The 23,058-nt window shown below is 36.4% G+C and overlaps 1 protein-coding gene across 21 annotated transcripts in view; it reads left to right on the top strand.

Moving 5' to 3' along the window:
* Positions 1-23,058, top strand: part of MGA (MAX dimerization protein MGA) — a 161,372-nt gene that overhangs the window by 96,278 nt on the left and 42,036 nt on the right. For all 21 annotated transcript variants that reach the window (XM_059913543.1, XM_059913542.1, XM_059913541.1 and 18 more), the window contains exons 3-9: positions 3,364-4,312; positions 5,159-5,237; positions 5,357-5,452; positions 12,703-12,834; positions 13,051-13,155; positions 14,541-15,199; positions 16,382-16,730. In XM_059913543.1, coding sequence (XP_059769526.1) covers positions 3,364-4,312; positions 5,159-5,237; positions 5,357-5,452; positions 12,703-12,834; positions 13,051-13,155; positions 14,541-15,199; positions 16,382-16,730 — 2,369 coding nt within the window. The remainder of the gene's footprint in view (positions 1-3,363; positions 4,313-5,158; positions 5,238-5,356; positions 5,453-12,702; positions 12,835-13,050; positions 13,156-14,540; positions 15,200-16,381; positions 16,731-23,058) is intronic.

Below are 23,058 nucleotides of genomic sequence, written 5' to 3'. Positions count from 1 at the left end.
CCCCATTTTCCTCCAGCCAGTATTCAACCCCACCCACCCATATGCAACCACCAGTCTCTTTTTTGTCTCTGTGGATTTGCCTATTTTGGACATTAAATGGGATCATACAGTATGTGGTCTTTTGTGCTTTACTTAGCATAATGTTTTCAAGGTTCATGTTGTAGCATGTATGTGTACTTAATTCCTTTTAGTACTGAATAATATTCTGTTGTTTAGATATACTACATTTTATTTATCCATCTATTACTTGGTAAACATTAAGGGTTGTTTCTGCTTTTTGACTATTACAAATAATGTTGCTGTGAACATTTGTGTGCAAGTGTTTGTATTGAATAAGTTGTGGGTGTTCATAAGCCCATTCTTTCCACACTGAATTTATTGTCTTGGCACCCTTGAATTGAATTCAATTGAAAATCAATTGAGGGACTTCCCTGGTGGTCCATTGGTTAAGACTCCTTTCTCCCAATGCAGGGGGCACAGGTTTGATCCCTGGTCGGGGAACTAGGATCCCGAATGCCGCATGGCACTGCCTAAAAAAAAAAGAAAAGAAAAGAAAAAAAATCAATTGATATAAAAGTGGGCAGGTATTACTGAACCTTGAATTCTGTTCAGTTGATTGGTATGTTTAGCTTTATGCTGCTTACTGTAGCTTTGTAGTAAGTTTTGAAATTGGGAAGTATGAGTCCCCATTTGTTTCTATTTTTCAAGATACTTTGAGTTATTTTAGGGTCCCTTGCATTTCTATATGAATTGTAAGATCAGCTTGTCAATTTTTACAAAAATCCCAGGTGGGGCATTGATAGGGATTGTGTTGACTCTGCAGATCACTTTTGGGGAGTATTGCTGTCTCACCTATATTAAGTCTTCTAGTATGAAACTGTGGAATATTTATCGTTTTTTCTCTATTTTTTTAGGTTGGCTTTAATTGTTTTCCAACAGTTGTATAATTTTCTGTGTAAAAGCCTTACAATTTTTTGGTTCAGTTTATTAAGTGTTTTATTCTTGTTGATGCTGTTGTAAATAGAGTTGTCTTCTGAATTTCATTTTTGACGTTTGTTCCTAGTGTGCAGAATTACAATTATTTTGCTGTGTGTTGATCTTGGATCCTGCAATCTTGCCAAACTCATTTATTCCAATAGTTTTTTTAGTGGATTTCTTAGGATTTTCAGTTCTGTATCCACAGAGTTTAGTATCTCTGGAGTTCTGGAACCAATCTCCCTCAGATACTGGAGGCCAACTGTATGCAAGATCATGTCATCTACAAATGGAGATTTTTTTTTTATACTTCTTTTCAATCTGGATGTCTTTTATTTCTTTTTATTGCCTGATCACCTTGGCAAATCCTCTAGTATAATTACTGTAAGTAAAAGTGGTGAGAACTAATATCCTTGTCTTGTTTCAGTCTAAGGAAGTAGTATTTTTTGTGAAGTATGAATTCTTTCAGATGTCTGAAAATGTCTTTAGCTTTGAAGGCTTCTTTTGGTAGATCTAGAACATTACGTTGATTCTTTAAATGCTTTATGATGGGTGTCATTCCATTGTCTTCTGTTTTACAGTGTTTGCAATGAGTAGTTAGTCTGTTCTCATAGTTTTTCCTGTAGTCTAATGTGTCTTTTTTTCTTCCTTGCTTATAAGGTTTTTCTCTTGATATTTTTTTCAGCTGTCTGATCTTCATGTGCCTAGGTGTGATTTTCTCCTTGGTGTTTGCTGAGCTTCTTGGATCTGTGGATTAAAATATTTCATTTTTGGAATATTTTTGTTCAATTTCTCTTCAAATGTTTCTCCTTTCTTTCTCCCACCTTTTTGGAGGTGCAACTGCTAGTATGTTAAATCATCTGATGTGTGCCATAGGTCTCTGACACTTCTTTTGCTTTTCCTTTTTCTCTGTCCTTCAGTCTAGATGATTTGTAAATTTCAGCTCACCTCAGTTTTAAGGGTAAGATTGAACTCCTTTCAGACAGGGCCTTGGGATCTAAGTGCTGTGAGAATGTAAGTTTCTGATTTCAGGCCAAGTTTCTGCATCACTAGAAATTCTGCAAAAGTCCCCTTGAGGATAATTGGTGGGAGCAAGGACTTGTCTTCTCTTTGAGGTCCTCCAGATCTAGCCTGCCCATACTCAGGCATTAATAGTTTGGTTTCTCTGTGTTTCCGCAAAGATTCTTTGCCTATAGCAGCTTTTTTCTCTCTTCACTTGTGCTTCAAGCAATGTAAATGCCACTGAGGGTTGAAAGCAGTAGCAATCTGTGGTCACTTAGAGAAGGCTGGTCCCTCTCTGGAATTCAGTTCATTTAAACTTACTTGTACCCAGAGGTCTTCAGTGGCTTTAAAGAAAGAATAGGATTTTAAGTTTATCTAGTGTTTTGTCATTGTTACGGCAGAAGTTTTGGTCTTTGTGAACTTCTATATTCTAACTGGAAGTGGAAGTCCTCCACTGAAGAATTTTTGAGTAAGGTCAGGATCTTAAGTCAGTTTTGCAAGGAACAAGTAGCTACAGATTGATTTAATGGTTACTTTTGCATATTTGAGGTAAATGAAAGTTTTACAGATAAAGTGACTTTAATTGGGTTAGTGAGTAGTTCTAACCTGTCCTCAAGATACATTGGTATAGTTTATGTGCTTTCAGTGATGAATTGGGAGAAATGAGAAACTAAAAAGTTTGTTTTGTTTTTTGATGAATTATAAACACTTAAATCTAAACAGGTTATATATCCTTGCCTTCATCCACCCTGTCCTTTTATTTTGGAAGAACTAATGCTGGATTCTTTACATTGAAAGTGGGTTTTGCCATTTTAAATTTGAAAAATCACCTGGCAACAACATTGGGACTACTGGCTCGTACATTTTAAAATGGTTAAAATGTTTTATGTTACATAAATTTTATCTCAATTAAAAAAATCAGTGGGCTGTTTGAAAGGCCCTTCCTGATGTTTATTTTAATTGTAATGGACATTTGTTTGTTTTTATTGGCAGTTGTTGATTAGTGTATACATTTCTCGAGTCTGATTTTGGATCAGTGCAAGCTGACTTTCGAAATTGAGTTCATTTGAAGAATACCATTAGAAGAAAACATATTATATCTTGCTTTTTGATTTAGTGATGAGAGTTACTTGTTAAAACTTTACCCTTTAGTTTATATATTGTTCAAGAGAAATTGACAGAATATGTAAAAGTTTCATGTTGATAAACTGTTTTTGAGAACCTTGTTATATATACAGAGTGTTTTTTTTATGAATGGCTCTTGAAATCTGATGTGATTTTACTTGGTTTCCAACAGTCTTTTTTTTTTTTTTTTTTCTTTCCCCTCCTGAGTGTTATTTATGGATAGTTCTGTCCTTTTTAACTCTACCTCCCCTGTCTCTCCAGTCTTGTTGGCAACAATTTTGAAGATGGCTCCCATGTAACATCACCATTAAACCCAAATGAAAACTTCAATGTTGTCATTAAAGAAGAGCCTCTAGATGATTATGAATATGAACTTGGTGAGTGCCCAGAAGGGGTCACTGTGAAACAGGAAGAGACAGATGAGGAAACAGATGTGTACTCAAACAGTGATGATGATCCTATACTAGAGAAACAGTTAAAGAGGCACAATAAAGCTGATAAACTAGAAGCTGACCATCCTTCTTCTAAATGGCTACTACCAAATAGCCCATCAGGTGTTGCTAAAGCTAAAATGTTCAAATTAGATGCTGGAAAGATGCCAGTAGTCTATCTGGAGCCCTGTGCTGTCACAAAAAGCACAGTGAAGATTTCTGAGCTCCCTGATAACATGCTTTCCACATCTCGGAAGGATAGAACTTCTGTGTTGACAGAATTAGACTATTTGCCTACGTACATTGAAAATTCTAATGAGACTGGCTTCTGCTTAGGCAAGGAATCAGAAAATGGTCTTAAAAGACATTCACCAGATCTCAGAGTGGTACAGAAATATCCCTCACTTAAAGATCCTCAGTGGAAATATCCTGATATATCTGACAGCATTAACACAGAAAAAATACTTGATGGTTCAAAGAGTTCAGTTGGGGACTCATTTTTAGGAAAAGAAGACTTGGGCAGAAAGAAAGCTATGCTTAAGATTTCAACGGCCTCCAAGACTGTGAATGCTAATCAGAATGCCCCTCCAAATGTCCCTGGAAAAAGAGGAAGGCCACGAAAACTGAAACTCTCTAAGGCAGGGCGGCCACCTAAAAACACAGGAAAATCTTTAACTTCTACAAAGAATACTCCTACGGGCCCTGGGAGTACCTTTCCAGATGTGAAACCTGATCTGGAAGATGTAGATGGTGTTCTCTTTGTTTCCTTTGAATCGAAGGTAAGATTGTCATTTTCAGCATTCTTTCCAAGGTCAAATAATCATCATTGAATTGTATACTGGCTGATAACTAACTTAGAATATAGTTGCTGTGAATGCATCCATTATGCGAGGTTGTGTGCACCGGGAGGGGAGTATCTCCAAAATATTGGGTTAACAGGCATCACTTAAGGTATTTTGTTTGAATGGACTTAAAAAATTTTGTCTGTTTTGATTATGACTTTTGCATTGTGTTTAGTTGGAATTTTTAAAATCTTTGGCTCTTAGTGGAATTTTCATTATTATATTACGGACTTTGAAAAGGCATAAATACATGAAAAGTTTACTAACTCTTTTGGGATACTCCATCCACTGATTTTCATCAGCAATAGCAGAGTACCATTGGAGAACAAAAAATTAATAGTCTTATTAATTCTGCTGTCACAATGATAGTTTCCTTGTTTATTTTACTCCAGCTCTTCAACTAGATTATTTTTCTTAGATTGTTGTAGAAGCCTAATCTTTCTAAATTGGCTACACAGAGGTTGAATTCTCTGCCTGTTCTTTTCCTTCCTCCTTGTTAATTGCTGAGTAAGCTGTCTTTAAACAGGCTCTAAGAAATCAGTATACAAGTTATGATAAATTGGCATAAATATGGTTTTAAGTCAGTTAGCTGAGTATATTATATTTAAATTTTTTGCCCCCCCATTATTAAAGTGAAAAGTATCAAAATGAAAAAACATTTAGAAAATAGTGAAAAGTATCAAAATGAAAAAAAATCTTCCTAGTTTACTTTTAAACCTTTAGAAGTGATATGAACTACTTTTTTTCTTTCCTTTTCTTTTTTCTTTCTTTTTTTTAATATAGGAAGCTCTGGATATTCATGCAGTTGATGGAACAACAGAAGAATCCTCTAGTCTTCAGGCATCAGCCACAAATGACCCAGGTATTATATAATAGTAAAAAAGAGGAAGATTTTGGGAGTTTGGCTCTAGAAGTGAAAGATGCAATGTGTATTCGTCTGTAGTTATATAGTAGCTTATTTTATCATTGCTTTCTGAATAGGTTGCAGAGCAAGAATTTCCCAGTTGGAAAAGGAATTGATAGAAGATTTGAAGGCCTTGCGGCACAAGCAGGTCATACACCCTGGTCTTCAGGAAGGTATAATTCTCTAAAAAATATACAAGCCAATTTTTAATTTTGTTCTATTCTCTCCTTCCCCTGTCTTTCTCTTCTCCCCTCTTCCCTTTGCTCCTTCTCCTCTTTTTTCTGTTTTTCCTCCTTTCCTCCATCCTTGATTTCATTTCTTTCAGCCCCTCTCTCAGCTTGCATTTTTCTCTTTTCACTGTCCATGATTCTTTCCCTTAACTTAAAAACACATCTCTAGGTCCTTTTTATCCTAAGAGAAACCTTTCAAACTCTGAAGATACTGTCTTATCGTTGTGAAGCTAATATATTATGCATTAAAAAACGTATCATGATAAGAAAGTGGTGTTTTCTCTTTTCTTTCTTATAACCCAATTTTATTTACTTTAAATTTTGGTTGCTTTTGTTTCTGTGGGGTTTTTGAAGGTTTTTTGTTTTGCTTTTGGAGGGGAAGAGTCTACTTTTTGTGGTATACTTAGTAGTATATTTAACTGTGTAAAGAGAAGAATACTTATCTGTCTCATTGTGTGGCTGTAAAAATTTTATATATTTCATATTTTGCTGGCGATTTAATTTAAAATTTTCATTATTACCTATTTTGTTGCCATAGTTTATCTTGGCCTTGATCATATCATTTAATCCTTTTTTTTAAAATAGCAAAATTTAGTATCCTTATTGCCATCATAGTTAACTACTGACTTCCCGATTTGCACTGTAAATGAATGACTGAAAGCCATGCCCCAATTTTTATTTTCCTTATACCTTTGATTTTAGGTGTGCTTCTTGGAGTAGTTTATTGAGTTTTTGACTGTTAGTCAATTTTCATGAGAGTCTAGGCATTGTATGCCAACAAACAAAACATTGATTTATAAAACAACCATTCAGTTTCTAAATTAAATGGTAATACTTGAACTTTTGCTTTAATGAGGGACTGTGTGACAGTGTGATCTTAAAGTATGCAAATTTCAATCCAAGTGATAAGGACTGGGTACTGTGGATTGTAATGGAAAATCACAGTCACATCATAGTAGTCTTGCTGGTAATGTTTGCTGTCATTTATCGTAAGCTTTCACTTCTGCTGTTTTATTTAGATAATATTCTCTTTTCTCTATCAGTTAAGTTGTCCTTTCTCCCCCCACTCCTCCATTTTTTTCTTAGGTACTCTGATAATATATAAATATTATAACATTTGTATTGCATTCTTTCAACCTAATCCCCCGTTTGTTTTATAGTCTTAGTTCTAGAGTTAAATATATTCAGTGCTCCCTGCTGGTCTTTTTGCTCTGGTTTGTTTGCTTATTTTTTCCTGTTTGGGTAAGGTTTGAGTTTTTTCCTTCCCTTATAGACATTTTAGACAAATCTGTAATTTTTTCTTTTTGTGTATTGGGTGTTCAAAGTCAAATGCTTATGGAAACTAAGCAGGTAACATAAAGTGAAATTAGCCTGAATTTGGGGATGGTGTTGGACTCTGGTGGGCTGGAGCATAGGTTCCTGTTCTAAAAGGGCAGTCACATCAGTGGATTGTCAAATGGGAATGTAGGCTCAGTATTTTCAGAAATTCCCATTGTTCTGTAAAAGGTAAAGTCAGTATTTTTATGTAACGTGTTTCAGTTTTAAGTGGTGTCAGCTGATACAGTTTTTTGGGCAAAAAAGTGTGTGAGGCATCAGTTTTCACCTGCCATACAGATTATGCATTTGGTGTTCAAGTTTGTATTAATCCTCACATTGTTAAAGTTAATTCAACTACATTCTTATAGAGTTTTACTTTTTTAAACAGTTAAATCTGTAATCCATGTGTCACTGTTCATAATGTATGGCGTAAAGTTCTAGTTTGGATTTTTTTCTTTATTTTACTTTGGCAGATGTCTCCCTCATCCCCCAACCTTTGCTTCTTAAGACTTAAAATATTAAAAGAATTAAGTTAGTTTGGCTAAATATTTGTAGTAACTGATGGTTACCATATCAGTTGATGGTGCCAACTCCAGGTATCTGAAGATAATGAAAATATTCTTCCAGGTCCCTTTCTAAAAACTGATGTTTGAAGTAATTTATTAAGTTTCAATTCAGTAATGTCGTATTTCTTTGCTTTTCCATCAACTGTAGAGTTTCATTATTCTTTATAAAATAAGCACCTACAAATCCAAAATGTTTTTGAGATGAAAAAAGCTTGAAAAACTTGAAAAGCTTTTTCAGCTTGCTTTGAAATTGTGGAAGAAATGTTGATTAAGCCTGAGAAAATGTTCTTGTTGTTGTTGATAGTTTTGTTGCTAAAATAAAATAAGATTCTTAATTTTGTTTTCCACAGTATATTTTTTCTCCTATACTTTTCTTTGCTACATCCAAATTGGTTTCGAAGTCCATCAACCTGAAATTATCATGTTTTTGATCTTTAAAGGTATTTTTGTAAAAGCTTTTCTGTTTCATTGCTACCAAGTCAATTCTATGTTAATTGTTAAGTGAATTTTTTGTTTTAGATAAGTTTTAGATTTGCAGAAAAATTGGGACCATAGTACAGAGAGTTCCCATATACTCAGCATCCAGCTTCTCCTGTTAATTAACATCTAACATTAGGGCAGTACATTTGTTACAATTAGTGAACTAATATTGATATATTATTATTAACTAAAGTTCTTAGTTTATTCAAATTTCCTTAGTTAATTTTTTTTGTTCCAGGTTCTCATCTAGGAAATCACATTACATTTAGTAGTTGTGTGTCCTTAGGATCTTGTTGGCTGGGACAGTTTCCCAGACTGTTTTGTTTTTAATTAACTTGACAATTTTGAGGAGTACTGGTCAGGTATTTTGTAGAATGTCCCGCAGTTGGGATTTGTTTGATGTTTTTCTCATGGCTAGACTGGGATTATATGTTTATAGGAGGAAGACCACAGAGGTAAAGTGCCATTCTCACCTCACCTTATCAAGGGTACATATTATCAACATGATTTGTCACTGACTTTTTATGTTGCACTCTTTGGAAGTCACTGTGTAGTCCATACTTAATGAGTGGGAAGTTATGCTCCACTTTCTTGAGGATGGAGTATCTGCATAAATTACTTGGCATTCTTCTGCAACCAGAGATTTCTCTTTTCTCCCTCATTTTTATCCAATCATTTATTTATATCAGTGTGAACTCCTGTCAGTTTTAATGTTAAATTCCTTTATGATAATATTCCCAGAGCACTCTGCCTCTTTAGTTACTTAAAAAATACTCTGGACTGTTAAATCAATGGTTAGCTGGAGTTTTTCTTACATAAATGTCGACTTTTCTGTTCTTTGTTGGCTAGTTATATAGGTATTCATTCCTCTGAGTGTATTTTTGTGGATACCTCCTATTTAAGTGGGTTTAGCTAGAGGCAGGCATTTTTGGCTACAGTTTATTGTCTTAGGTGACTCTGCTTTGAACCTAGAAGGTTATCTGTTTTCGTTTCTATCTTTATGGGTCTTTTTTTTAATGGTGTGATAATATTTCTTTAAGAAGTTGCTCCTAATATGGTGAAAAGACAAAAGAATTCAGGAGTATGATTTAGTTTAAACTATCATGTGGAAAGGGTTTTATGCTTTTTGAGGGATATGCTAAGAATTATTTAACTATCTTATTTTTTTTTTTTTTTTTTTTTTTTATAGCTACTTTATTATTTATTTATTTATTTTTTTGTTTGTGTTTTGGGTCTTCGGTTCGTGCGAGGGCTTTCTCTAGTTGCGGCAAGCGGGGGCCACTCTTCATCGCGGTGCGGGGACCGCTCTTCATTGCGGTGCGCGGGCCTTTTCACTATCGCGGCCCCTCCCGTTGCGGGGCACAGGCTCCAGACGCGCAGGCTCAGTAGTTGTGGCTCACGGGTCCAGCTGCTCCGTGGCATGTGGGATCTTCCCAGACCAGGGCTCGAACCCGTGTCCCCTGCATTAGCAGGCAGATTCTCAACCACTGCGCCACCAGGGAAGCCCAACTATCTTATTTTTGTAAGATAAAGTTATTATCATTCATTTGAAAACCGACTGAGTCTGAGTCTCAAATATCTATTACTCAGGGAAGGATTTTCTTGAAGGGCAAACATTTCAAGATGTGCAGGTAAGCTAAATTGGGAATTACTTTGAGCAGTGTCCATGTGCCATTGACCTCTCAACTTTTAGGGCTTTAAAAAAATTGTAAGTATATTTAAAATAAATTTGGTCTTTTTGTTGATGTTTTTAGCATCACTTGGTGTCACTTTTGGGGGAAGGTGGCAGTTCAAAGTATAAGTAAATGCAGACAAGAAGATATGTAGGGAAAACCGTCTCTAAATTTGATTGTCTACCTATTTGGCTGTATGGGTACATTTTTAACGACTTAATTCCTTTCTTCTTTCTCTGTAGGCAGCTGTTCTGGCAGTTTTTGTCTATAATAATAATAGAGTACTTTTCTCTTTTCAAGGCACTACAGTATCTCATTTTATCCTTTGTTTAGGATTCTGTTTCACTTGCATTTCTGCAATATTTTGCTTTCTGGTTCCACTCTGCTCTCCCTCTCTGCCTTTCCTAGTTAATTCCTACTTATTCTAATTTAAGAATTACACTCTCTGTAAAGTTTTACCAGATTGCCTTGGGCTTTTCAAGTATCATTTGTTTTACCTCTTACAGTATTCTATCCTATTGTAACTACTAATGAATCAGTTGGGAAAACATAACACAAAAGCTCCTTGAGGTCTGGGAAATGTCTTTTACCTCTATCATCATCTATATTACAGAGCATTTCAAAGAGAAGGCACAGTTACTTCTTAAAACATGAAACTCAGTGTGGTGGATTGATATTATTTTTTGGATTGGTATTACTTCACTGATGAGGAAGCAGAAGCTAAGAGAAGTTTAGCCCAAAGACAAGATTAGAAACCACTTGTTTTGACTCATATTATTTTCTCCCCAGTTGATTGAAACATGAGGAAATAATATTTTATTGATGTAAATTTTAATCACATGTGATTAAAATAAACATGATAAAATGATATTTATTTTAAAGAACTAGAATTACAAACTAATTTATGTGGAGGATATACAAATTAGCCTTAAGAACTTGTTGTGGCTTGTAACCTGCGTAGTGTCTTCACCTTTTAGGAAACCAGTACTATGTAAGCTTTTTATTGGAAACCTGTACCTATGACTTTAGTAGTTATTACTACTGTAGTTGATGCTTTGAATTCCTTTTGGTTTCAGTTCTGTTAAAATTTAAGTTAAATACTTTCTTGCTCAATAATATGAAGCCAGTAATTCACAAACAAGGAAATCCAAATTAGAAGATTGTCACTGGTAACAGAAAAAATGCAAATTTAAGAACAATAGGATATAGATTCATACCAGTAAGATTGGGACAATTTTAAAAGTCCAATGATATAAAATGTTGGAGAGGATGTGGATCAACAAGAACTCTTACACTATTGAAGGGAGTATAAATGGAGAGTAATTTGGCAATCTAGTGAACAGCTTCCCAACTAGAGCAGTGTTGCATGTGGTTATCCATGATTGCGTGACAGGTATGCTCTTGAGACACTGATCTCCTCAGAGTGGCCAGGCAAGACCAAGGGAAATTAATAACCATAGAACTGGTTGCCTCCAGCCATAAGCAGCCTCATGTTTATCCCAGTTTGTTATGTAATCATTGTTTTCTTGTATGCCATTACATAAGAAGGATTCAGAATAACTAGGTATGTCAGAATTCTTAATCGCAAACATGAGAATACACTCTATAGGTGAAATAGAATACGAATTTATTAAAGAATATCAGATGACTTACAGAGAGACAGAAAAAAGGAAAAATGCCCAAATAACATTCCCCAAGAGCTCATACCAGCAATCTCACAGCATTGGGCAATTACCACCATTTTCAATATGGACACTGAACACAGTATACTACAGCTAGGATGTTGGTTACTCTTCCCTCTAAAAGTTCTTAACTTGGCCAAACACTGTCACTCTCATTAACACAATTCTGCACAGTATTCCTTTCCTCATGGTGCTCTCTTCTAAATTGAAGCCTTTTATGGCTGCATCTGTGTTTTAACACCTCTTCCTTGAAGAGGTGGGGGTTATAATGTGGAAAAGTAATAGCTATAGGAAAGGTTCTCAGAATATTTTGGGCAGCCACATATATGTCAAACACAATATCCAGTAAATTGAAGATGAACATATCCCATTACATAGCAATTCCACTCTTGGGTAAATGCCATAAGGAAAAGCTAAATGCACTAGAGAAGCTTTCATACATGTTCATGTGTGTGATGTACATTCTTGTACAAGATGTACAGTTATACTGCAGCATTGTTTGTAATAGTTTAAAATAGGAAACAATTCTCATTAAGAGGAGAATAGTTAATAAATTGGAGTAATTCATAATCTGGAATAGTGTACAACAGTGAAAATAAATCATGCAGAGATAAATGTGTCAACATAGACAAATCTTAGGTGTAAAATGTTAAGCAAAAAAAAAAAAAAAAGATATGTAAAATAAATGTTTTCCCAAAAGATTGCCTCTTAACCTACAAATAAGCCATAGTATTTATAAGCTCCATTAACCATAAATATCAGTAATAATAACTAAAGAATTAGTAGCCTTAATTAGGCCAGAACCACAGACTATGGCAAGTTTGTATTAGAGGTCCTAGAAAATCTCTGGGCTACAAAGCATTAAAGTACAGAAGATCTGAATTCTGCTATGTTTATGTATTAGTTATCTATTGTTGCTTAACAAATTACCACAAACTTAGTACCTTAAAACAACACATTTACTATCTCAAAGTTCTATGGGTCAGGTGTTTGGGCATGGCTTAACTGGGTCCTCTTCTTAGGGTCTCACAAGGCTGCAATCAAGATGTCAGACCTGGTTCCTCATCAAAGGCTTGACTGGGGAGGGATCTGCTTCCGGTTTCCCTCAGATTGTTGGCAGAATTTATATCCTTGTAGCTCTAGCAGGATGGGTGATACACTTACTCTTATATTATCACATACACATAATCATGTATGTACATCCTGCCCCTTTTGCCACATTCCATCAGTTAGAAACAAATCACAGGCCTCACCCACACTCAAGAAGGGAAGGGGACGAATATGCAAATATGTAATACCCAGGAGGTGAGGATCATGAGGCCACCTTAAAGTCTGTCTGTCACTTTCAATTTTTATTTCATCATTTCTGTTCTCCACTTTTTCTTGATCTCTATTATCCCCCTACCTCACCCCACCCCACCCCCCAACCAAAGATTAAAAAAACCATAATGATTTGTGGTCCTTTTTTCTTGTAGTTGGCTTAAAATTGAATTCAGTGGATCCAGCAATGAGTATTGATCTTAAATACTTGGGAGTACAGCTACCTTTGGCTCCAGCCACTAGCTTTCCTTTCTGGAACCTTACAGGAACCAACCCTGCCTCACCTGGTGAGTGCGTAGCATTTGTAAAGTCAAACAAATTTGTGATAAAAATAAAATGCTACCATTGTTACAGACATACAGGGTACTCTAATGTAGATCTTTTATCTAGTGATGAGTCTTAATGATGATTTATACATTTTAGATGAAATTTTAGTAGCTAATTAGATATTAAATATTGGCTTGCTAGAATTTTGATCATCTTTTTTACTTTTTCTTTTATAGATGCTGGATTTCCCTTTGTTTCTAGGACAGGGAAGACTAATGACTTCACCAAGATCAAGGGATGGAGGGGAAAGTTTCATAGTGCTTCTGCATCTAGGAATGAAGGTAATCAGCTTTTTAAAAACTTATAAATACATTCTGAAACATGTGGCCAAAGACTTTTGTTAAAAGTAAGCCTTGGTTGTTTCTCTTTATCTCCTTTCCATGCTTTAAAGTAAACTGAAAATAATTGTCTTGGCTGTTTTTGTTCATTTTCTGTGTCCCATAGTCCCCATCCTGGGGTTCAGTCGCTAACCATATCAAGCTTAAATAATCCTTGCAGCCTTTTCAAAGTGCACTTCCTTTTGGTTCCTACAGTTATAAAAAGCATCATTCTCAAGCATTATTTCAGAACTGTGTGCTTCAGAGCTGTATGGTGATTCCCAATAGCATTGTAGTACTTCAAAATAAACTTCTAAATCCAATCTAAAATCTAAATTTTGACTGTATGCTTATTGGTCTCCTTTCTTAGTGCTTTTCCTTTCCATTACACTTGTTTGTAGTTACACTCTAGCCAGATAAATTTACCATTTGTCCAATATAGTTTTTCTCATCTTTGAATCTTTGTAGTGTTATAATAGTGTAATGCTTGTCTTTCTACTAAACTTGCTTTTTCTTGTTCCATAAAAACTAAATTTTATACTCCTCTTTTTGTGCCCTTATCCTCTTCCCTTGTGTTTTGTGTCAGAATCCAGGTATTGCAATCCCTTAAGTAACCTCTTGGTATTCTGTTGAGGTCAAATTTAAGTATATTTTTTGCGTTTATGTTTTTACTTATGTCTCATCTCTATACTAAGGTCATAAGAGGTTGTCGACTCTTAGTGTTAATTATTACTATTGTTAGCATTTTGCAAAATGTTAAATATATGTAATAAGATAATTTTAGATAATGGACTTTAATGTAATTGGTATATGACATTCAGTGTCTTTACTTGGCTTTATATTTTATATTTTTCCTTACTTCTGAGGAGGGATAGTTTGGAAGATTTAGTAGCTTATAAATTCCTGGCCTTTTTTTTTTTTATTTATTTGATTTATTTATTTTTGGCTGCGTTGGGTCTTCATTCCTGCGCGCGGGCTTTCTCTAGTAGCAGGGAGCGGGGGCTGCTCTTCGTCCCGGTGCGCGGCCTTCTCATTGCGGTGGCTTCTCTTGTTGCAGAGCATGGGGTCTAGGCGCGCAGCCTTCAGTAGCTGTGGCACGTGGGCTCAGTAGCTGTGGCTCACGGGCTTTAGAGCACAGGCTCAGTAGTTGTGGCGCACGGGCTTAGTTGCTCCGTGACATGTGGAATCTTCCCGGACCAGGGCTCGAACCCGTGTCCCCTGCATTGGCACGCGGATTCTTAACCACTGCGCCACCAGGGAAGCCCCTGCTCCTGGCCTTTTTAAGTATATTTTTCTATAGATATAAAGATCTGTCCTAGATTTAAGTATCTGTGTCTCTTTATTTCTAGGTGGAAATTCAGAAGGTTCATTGAAAAACCGTTCTGCTTTCTGCAGTGATAAGCTGGATGAGTACTTGGAAAATGAAGGCAAGCTGATGGAAACAAGCATGGGTTTCTCTTCTAATGCTCCCACATCTCCTGTGGTATACCAGCTTCCCACCAAGAGTACCAGCTATGTTCGAACACTTGATAGTGTACTGAAGAAGCAATCTACCGTTTCCCCTTCTACCTCTTACTCTTTGAAGCCTCATTCTGTACCCTCTGTCTCTCGAAAGGCAAAGTCTCAAAACAAACAGGCACCTTTCAGTGGCCGAACTAAATCATCTTATAAATCTATTTTACCATACCCTGTTTCACCAAAGCAGAAACATAGTCATATTATTCCAGGAGATAAGGTTACCAAGAATTCTTCAACCACCATCTCAGAAAATCGGGTGAATAACTTGGTTGTGCCAACTTTAGATGAAAATACATTTCCAAAGCAGATTAGTTTGCGGCAGGCACACCAACAGCAGCAGCAGCAACAGGGAACTCGCCCTCCAGGATTGTCTAAATCTCAAGTGAAGCTAATGGATCTGGAAGACTGTGCACTTTGGGAAGGAAAACCAAGGACCTATATCACTGAAGAGCGAGCAGATGTATCCTTAACAACTCTGCTTACGGCTCAAGTAAGTATCTGTTGTTTTCCAGAAACATATTAGTCTTGGCTAGAGAGAATTAGGTAGTCAGGAGAAATGGGAATGGGGCTTTTCGGCAGGAGGATGGGGCTTTTAGTTACCTTAGTGACAACTAAGGAAATGTCTTCCATGTTTGTTCTTCTTTATCAACTAGACACCATGTGTAGATTGCTCCTGCCAGCAGAGGGAGACTGTACAATTGTGCTTTTGAATTGTCCCTCTCCTGTGTAAAGGCAGCTGGCCATTCTGAACTTTTCTAATTTCATTCTCCAGCATGTGGTCAAGTGCGTTTACTGATCTTGTTAAAACAGCTTTAAAAACTCCGCGTAGATGGTATTAAATCCCAGAAAAATCCCCCAAATTATAAACCTACAGAGAAAAAGTTTTTGTCTTTCTTAAAATTTTATATTAAGAGATTTTCATTAATTGTTGATTCACCTGTGTTAGCAGCCTCAGTGCATGTGAAATGATACAGCAGCACGTGGGTAATTTTTTTGTCATGAAATTTCTGTACTTTACTTTCCATTTTTTAAATTCTGTGACTAAATTCTAGAGCTGAAGATCATCAGATGTTGGGACAAAATACAGATTGTGTCCTTTATAATCAATCATTCCTAAAGACTTTTATGCATGTATTATAATGTTCTCTTTTTATTAATTATTAATTAATTATTAATTATCATAGAGCAGGGGTCAGTAAACTATTTATGTAAAGGGGCAGATAGTAAATATTTTAGGCTTTGCAGGCCATACAGTCTCTGTTGCAGTTACTCAGCTCTGCTACTGTAATGCCATAGATGTTATGTAAATGAGTGAACCTGGCTGTGTTCCAATGAAACTTTAGTTAGGAAGTAGGCTGGATTTGGCCCATGGGCCTTAAGTTTGTCAACTCCTGCTGTAGAACATTATGCATGATTTCTATTGAGAATATGTTCATCCTTGTTGATATTTTGGCTCATAATTAATTAAACTATTCTCTTTCTTGTCTGTGCTATGCATTAGAATGGGAGATTGCTTAGAGTTCTGTTTATATTCATGTTTTGTCCTTTGAATCTGCACTAATCTCGTACTGTTAGTACTGAGTGCTCAGAGTTGGAGAAGGCAGACCAGTATATGACTGTAAGTTGTTAGGGGATGATTTAGTAGATTTATAATCTTCTACTTTAACTTTAGGCATCTCTCAAAACTAAACCCATCCACACGATCATAAGGAAACGAGCCCCTCCATGCAACAATGACTTCTGTCGATTGGGTTGTGTATGTTCAAGTCTAGCTTTGGAGAAGCGCCAGCCTGCTCACTGCCGCCGACCAGACTGCATGTTTGGCTGCACTTGTTTGAAAAGAAAAGTTGTACTTGTTAAAGGGGGATCCAAAACTAAGCATTTCCAGAGGAAGACTGCTCATCGTGATCCAGTATTTTATGATAATTTGGGAGAGGAGCAAAGAGAAGAAGGAGAAGAGGGAATCAGGGAGGAGGAAGAACAATTGAAAGAGAAAAAGAAGAGAAAGAAGCTAGAATACAGTGAGTATTAATTGAGAGTTAAAACAGTGTAGTTTTTTTTTTTTTTTTAAAGAAAAGTATGGTTATTTCGGGACTTCCCTGGTGGTTCAGTGGTTAATACTCTGTGCTCCCAAGGCAGGGGGCACGGGTTCAATCCCTGGTTGGGGAACTAAGATCCCGCATGCCACACGGTGTGGCCAAAAAAAAAAAAGAGAAAAGAGGAAAAGTATGGTTATTTGAAAACGTATTTCAAATATTACTTACTTTAATCCTAATCAATGATCTCATAAAAATTTCTTATTATCCTTAAAATGCTCTTTCTATATGGCACGTGCGACATACACACAACTGCGCACGCATGCCTTTTTTTAAGTTGAAATTTTCTCTTGAAGATAGCTTTTTTGTGCTAAATTTGAATCATTCTCTTATTTGGATTTTCAGAATGCCTTTGAGGCTTCATCTTTTTTTCCGTGTGTCTTGCCCCGACTCCCTCACTTCATGGCCCCCATGTTCTTTGAATATACATATGATCATGGTAATCCATCATTTTCTTTTTCTCCCCCAAGCTGAATTTAGGTATAATTGACAAATTGCACATAAAATGTACAACATGATGATATGGCATATGTATACTTTGTGAAATAATTACCACAATCAAGTCAGCCAGCACACGTCATTTTATTTTCTAAAGGAAGAAGTTTACAGAAAGACCTTCTGGTCATGGTTTGAGCCATTCATCAGTTGGTTGGAGATTTGGGGACAGAATAAGGGCATAACTGAGTTGAGCATTACGTACTCTTTTGAAAAGCTTATTTTTCCTTTTTAGTATAATGTTATGTAGATTCAAGTTACATATTTCATTTTTGACTTTTTTTCCTTCCTATTATATCTTTTTGTTTTGTTTAAATAGACTGACTATAATTTTACCATGTAATTGAAGAGTTCCTTGCTTCTTAGTTTATTAGAGGATTAATATTCCATTTTTGGCAGTTTATATTTACATTTGTTAATTGCTTACCATGTACTTACTTCAGTTAGATTGGATGATTAATATTTTTACATATATTCTTCCAAGATTTTCTATTAATCCACTTGTGTGCATATGTATATATATTTTTATAGAAATGGAACTACTGTGTATGTGGTAACTTTTAGAAATTTTATATCATAAAGTCATGTTCTGCTTTCCATATTAACAAGTGCAGCTCTATATTATAATTTTAGTTTTAATACCTTCATATTATTACAGTCCTTTTGGCTGGACATTTAACCTTTTTGGGTTTTCAAACAGTACAGTGATGAACATCCATGTTCAGTATAGGCTGTTAAAAGTGGAATTGCTGTGACAATGAGTGCTTTTTAAACATTTCTAAATGTTGCTAGAATTATACCAACTACACATTTACCAGTATTTGGATAGTGCCACTTCTATATTCTTTCCTTCCTTCCTTCTTTCTTTCTTTCCTTTCCTTCCTTCCTTCCCTTCTTTCTTTCTTTCTCTCTCTCTCTCTCTTTCCTTTCTTTCTTTCTTTCCCTCCTTCCTTCCTTCCTTCCTTCCTTCCTTCCTTTCTTTCTTTCTTGCTGTGTTGGGTCATTGTTGCTACGCGCGGGCTTTCTCTACTTGCACCGAGCGGGGGCTACTCTTTGTTGCAGTGCGCAGGCTCCTCATTGCGGTGGCTTCTCTTGTTGCGGAGCACGGGCTCTAGAGCACGTGGGCTTTAGTAGATGTGCCTGGGCTCAGTAGTTGTGGCTCGTGGGCTCTAGAGCACAGGCTCAGTAGCTGCAGTGCACGGGCTTAGTTGCTCCGTGGCATGTGGGATCTTCCCGGACCAGGGCTCAAACCTGTGTCCCCTGCATTGGCAGGCAGATTCTTAACCACTTCGCCACCAGGGAAGCCCACTTCTATATTCTTAACATTGGATATTCAAACTAATAGGCAGAAATTGATGTCTTAAATTTATATTTCTTCAGTGATAGGTTTATTATTTGTCATAAACTTTCTTCTGTAAATTGCTTTTTAAAACTCTTTGCTAACTTTTATTGGAGTGGCTTTTTTTCCCCATATGTTTCCAAGAGTTTTATTTTTTTCCAGGTTGTAATTTTGTAATTTATATTTTAATTTTGTTCAAAGGTCTTCCCACCTCCCCTGACAAAGGAAAATCAGAGATGGTTAAGTCTGGTGGTCTCTTCTTTTTAAGGTTTTGGTTCTTTGGAATCTTATGTAGAAAGTCTTTCTCTATCCTCAAGATTTAAAAATATTTAGATTAATACATGGGCTTAAAAAATTAAATTGTTAATATATGTGGAATTTATTTGATGTGAGATTTGTCGTAGGGCTTCATTTTTCCCCCAAATGGCTAGCTGGTTGTACCATCACTTGTTGAGAATAAATACTTTCCCTACTGGTTTAAAATGTCACCTATGATAAAGGAAATTAAAATATACCAATGTTTGGGTCTGTTTTTGGTTTCTGCTCTCCATTTTGTGACCAGTGCCAGGCTGTTTTAATCGGTATTTCAGTGTTTAAATAAGGTATTACCTTCATATACCTAAATGATCTTTCTGTAAATATGATTTAAAAGGTTTAAAATGAAATATAATACAAAATTATTAATTTAGTTTTATCCATATCTCCTTATTGAGTTTATTCCCATCCTGCGCTTACAGCAACACTTTTCCATTTCAAAGCAACAGAAATAAGTTACAAAAGCCACAGCAGTAGGAATACTGTGTATCTGTTAGGTTTATTACTTTGCTTTCTTGGTAGAGTCTTTACCCTGTGTCTTAATCAGAGTTAAACTCCAGAAGGCAGCCAATTATCATAGTATATTTGGGTTTTCTCACTGGTATAGTCCTTACTGAAAGACATAGTCTACGATGCTCTAGGAGCCATTAATTTTCTTGTACTGTTAGGGGACAGTGAGGAAAGGAGGGAAGATATTTGTGTTATGATTGCTCTGTAAAAGGAGTAGAAATAGCGAAGAGTTCTTGGAGACAGAAATGTTGCTGAGACTGAAAACAAACAAAAATAAATACAAAAACTGGAAGAAGTTGAAGAAATCTATCAGTATGTTTTGCGAAAAGATAGGAGGAAAACTAGAAAAAAAATTGCTGTGATTTAAAGGAGTTGGAGAAAGTGAGGAGAGAAATGGAAGAGAGAAATTACTCAAAGAAATGATGGTGGAGGCACTTCCCTGGCGGTCCAGTGGTTAAGACTCCGTGTTTCCACTGCGGGGGGTGAGGGTTTGATCCCTGGTCAGGGAACTAAGATCCTGCATGCTGTGCAGCATGCCCCCCCCCCCAAAAAAAAAAGAAATGATGATAGAAAATGTCTCGGAGCTGAAAGACATGACACTTCTGATTTTAAGGGCCCGCTGAATACCAGGCAGAAATAATTTTAAGGTGACTCTATCTAGACACATTCTTCTGACGTTTCAGAGCATTGAGGGTGAAGAAGATATCTTGAACTCTTTTAAAGAGAAGGCACTTTTCCTAGGAAGGATTTAGAATCAGTTTGATATCAAAGTAACACAGGACGTTTGAATCATTGTTTCTAAAATCAGAGTCTAGGGACTTACCTGGTGGTCCAGTGGTTGAGAATTCGCCTTCCAATGCAGGGGATGCAGGTTCGATCCCTTGTCGGGGAGGATCCTGTATGCCGTGGGGCAACTGGAAGCCCGTGCACCACAACTACAGAGCCCACTCGCTCTGGAGCTCACGCACCACAACTAGAGAGAAGCCCACGTGCCGCAGCGAGGAGCCTGCGCACTGCAATGAAAGATCCTGTGTGATGCAACTAAGACTCGACTAAGCCCCCCCCCCAAAAAAAAAAATTAGAGTCAAGTGGGGATTGGATGAATTTTTTTTTTTTTTAATTTTTTTTTAATTAATTAGTTTATTTATTTTTGGCTGTCTTGGGTCTTCGTTTCTGTGTGCGGGCTTTCTCCAGTTGCGGCGAGCGGGGACCACTCTTCACCGCGGTGCGCAGGCTTCTCACTGTCGCGGCCTCTCTTGTTGCGGAGCACAGGCTCCAGACGCGCAGGCTCAGTAGTTGTGGCTCACGGGCTTAGTTGCTCCACGGCATGTGGGATCTTCCCAGACCAGGGCTCGAACCCGTGTCCCCTGCATTGGCAGGCAGATTCTTAACCACTGCGCCACCAGGGAAGCCCGGATTGGATGAATTTTTAACCTAGCACTCTTGGCCAAATTATAAACCATAATTTATAATTATGCATGAGATAGAGATATATTAAAACATACAATCAGGATGCAGGAAGTTGATCTCTTACAGACTCCTGGTGAATTTCTTGAGGTTGTGCTCCAGAAAATGGAAAACAAAAAATTCAAGAAGCATGAGATAACATCTGGTGAATTGTGGACCCGGCCCAAGAGGGGGAGAAAACAATCTTAGGATGACAACTACAAAGCAAGACTAGAAAGCAAGTAGTCTAATTTAAAGTAGAAAATCTAAAGATGCTGAGGAGACTATCTTTAAGAGAATATTAGGTTTATTTTAAGAAATGACATCGTTAAGAATCTGGATGATTAATGTTTAGGTGAAGATTCACGCCACCTTCATCAATTAAAAAAACAATTAAGAACACTGGAAGGAAAAAATTTGTACAGGAAAATTATGGTCCAACTATGAACCAATACAATTTTTGGTAAAATTTTGAGCAATTAAGAGTATAAGAAAAGAGAATCTATTGGACAGTTTCAACAAATTTAGTGGTATAGAATTACATTTTCTTCCTCTAAGGGGTCAGTCACATTAGTTGATTCTACAAGGATTGATCACATAAGCATAATTTTGTAAGCAAATGTATTGGTATTTCGATTTTTAGAATTGGCATATACAAATTGCTAAAGTTCTAAATAGAATTTTAGAACAGAAATCAGTACTATAAACCATGACAATGTGAAAGTAGCGCTATAGCCGACAAGATGAAAGGTGGAGCAAGTTTAGGATGCTAATTTCCTTATCTTTCATCACACTTGAGTCCTTAGCCACTGCTAAATCATGGAGTTGAGGGGAAGTGTTTGATTTAGGATTATTGAGGTAACCACCAAAACTAAACACAAATGGTTGAAAGTAGTCAGTGGTGGGGACTGTGACACTGGGTAGGGTGGAAGACTTGCCTTTCATTTTTGTGTCATTTTGTACAGCTTGAATTTTTTCGTGTTTGTGTATTTATTCTGTAGTTAATGTATAAATTAAAAATTAGTGTTTTTAATGCATGAAGTCTAGGCATTTGATGATAGCTTTTTTTGTCATTTTAATAGACTTAAAAATTGTTCTGCCATTAGTGGCCCATTAATCCATTGATGTGAACAAAGGGATACTAACGTTATTAGACAGTCTTTGTGAAGAGCACTGTATAAGGGTATGTCATTTAAATCTTGCAACCTTTTGTGATAAGGAGGTTTCTCCATTTTGCAAATACACTAACCGAGTGCTTAGAGTGTTTAAGTGACTTCTTCCTCAAGGTCACATTGCTGTTAAGTGAGCGGTAGGGATTTGAACCCAAGTTTTCCAAGTCTTTGTGTTTTTTCTACTGTGTAAGATACAATTTCTGAAATTTGGCCTTCACTCTTATCACCTATTTACTCTTGCATTTGTCTAAAAATACTGCAGGTGGTATTGATATAAAAGTACTGTGCTTAGCTGCTGCGGGTTGTACCATGACAGAGGATTAAAAATCTGGTGTTCCTCCTTTCTCAGACCACTTAGAATTTTGTTGGAGATGTATACCTACGAGTCATCAATAAAATTGATATCTGTAGGAAACTGATTAGGAAAAAAGAACACAAAAATTACCAATATCAGGGATGAGAAGTAACATTACTGCAGACTTTAAAAGGATAATAAGGAAATATTAGGAACAATTTTATGCCAATAAATTGGACAACTTAGATGAAATGAACAAATTTTTTGAAAGACGCAAAGCTACCAGACTCACTTAAGAAGAAATAAGTAATTGCTTAACCCTGTACCTGTGAACTTGTAGTGAAAACTCCCACAATAATGACACCAGTTCCAGATGTCTTCATGTTTAATTCTACAAAACTGTTTAAGGGAGAAATAATATCCAGTCTACACAAACACTTCCGTAAAATGGTTTTATTCTATGAGACCAGCATTACCCTGATACTCAAACTAGAAAAAGACAATAGAACTGTAGAGTAATATCCCTGAGGGATGAATATATATATATATATATATATAATAAATGAAAATTTAGCAAATCAAATCCAAGAGTATATTTGAAGGATAGTACATCACGGCCTAGTGGGATTTATTCCAGGTCCGCAGGGTTAATTTAACACCTGAAAATAATCACTGTAGTTC

This window comes from Balaenoptera ricei, chromosome 2, assembly GCF_028023285.1.
Source record: "Balaenoptera ricei isolate mBalRic1 chromosome 2, mBalRic1.hap2, whole genome shotgun sequence".
Classification (NCBI taxonomy): Eukaryota; Metazoa; Chordata; class Mammalia; order Artiodactyla; family Balaenopteridae; genus Balaenoptera; species Balaenoptera ricei.
The sequence above is the reverse complement of the archived record's forward strand: the minus strand, read 5'-3'. Positions and strand labels throughout refer to the sequence as shown.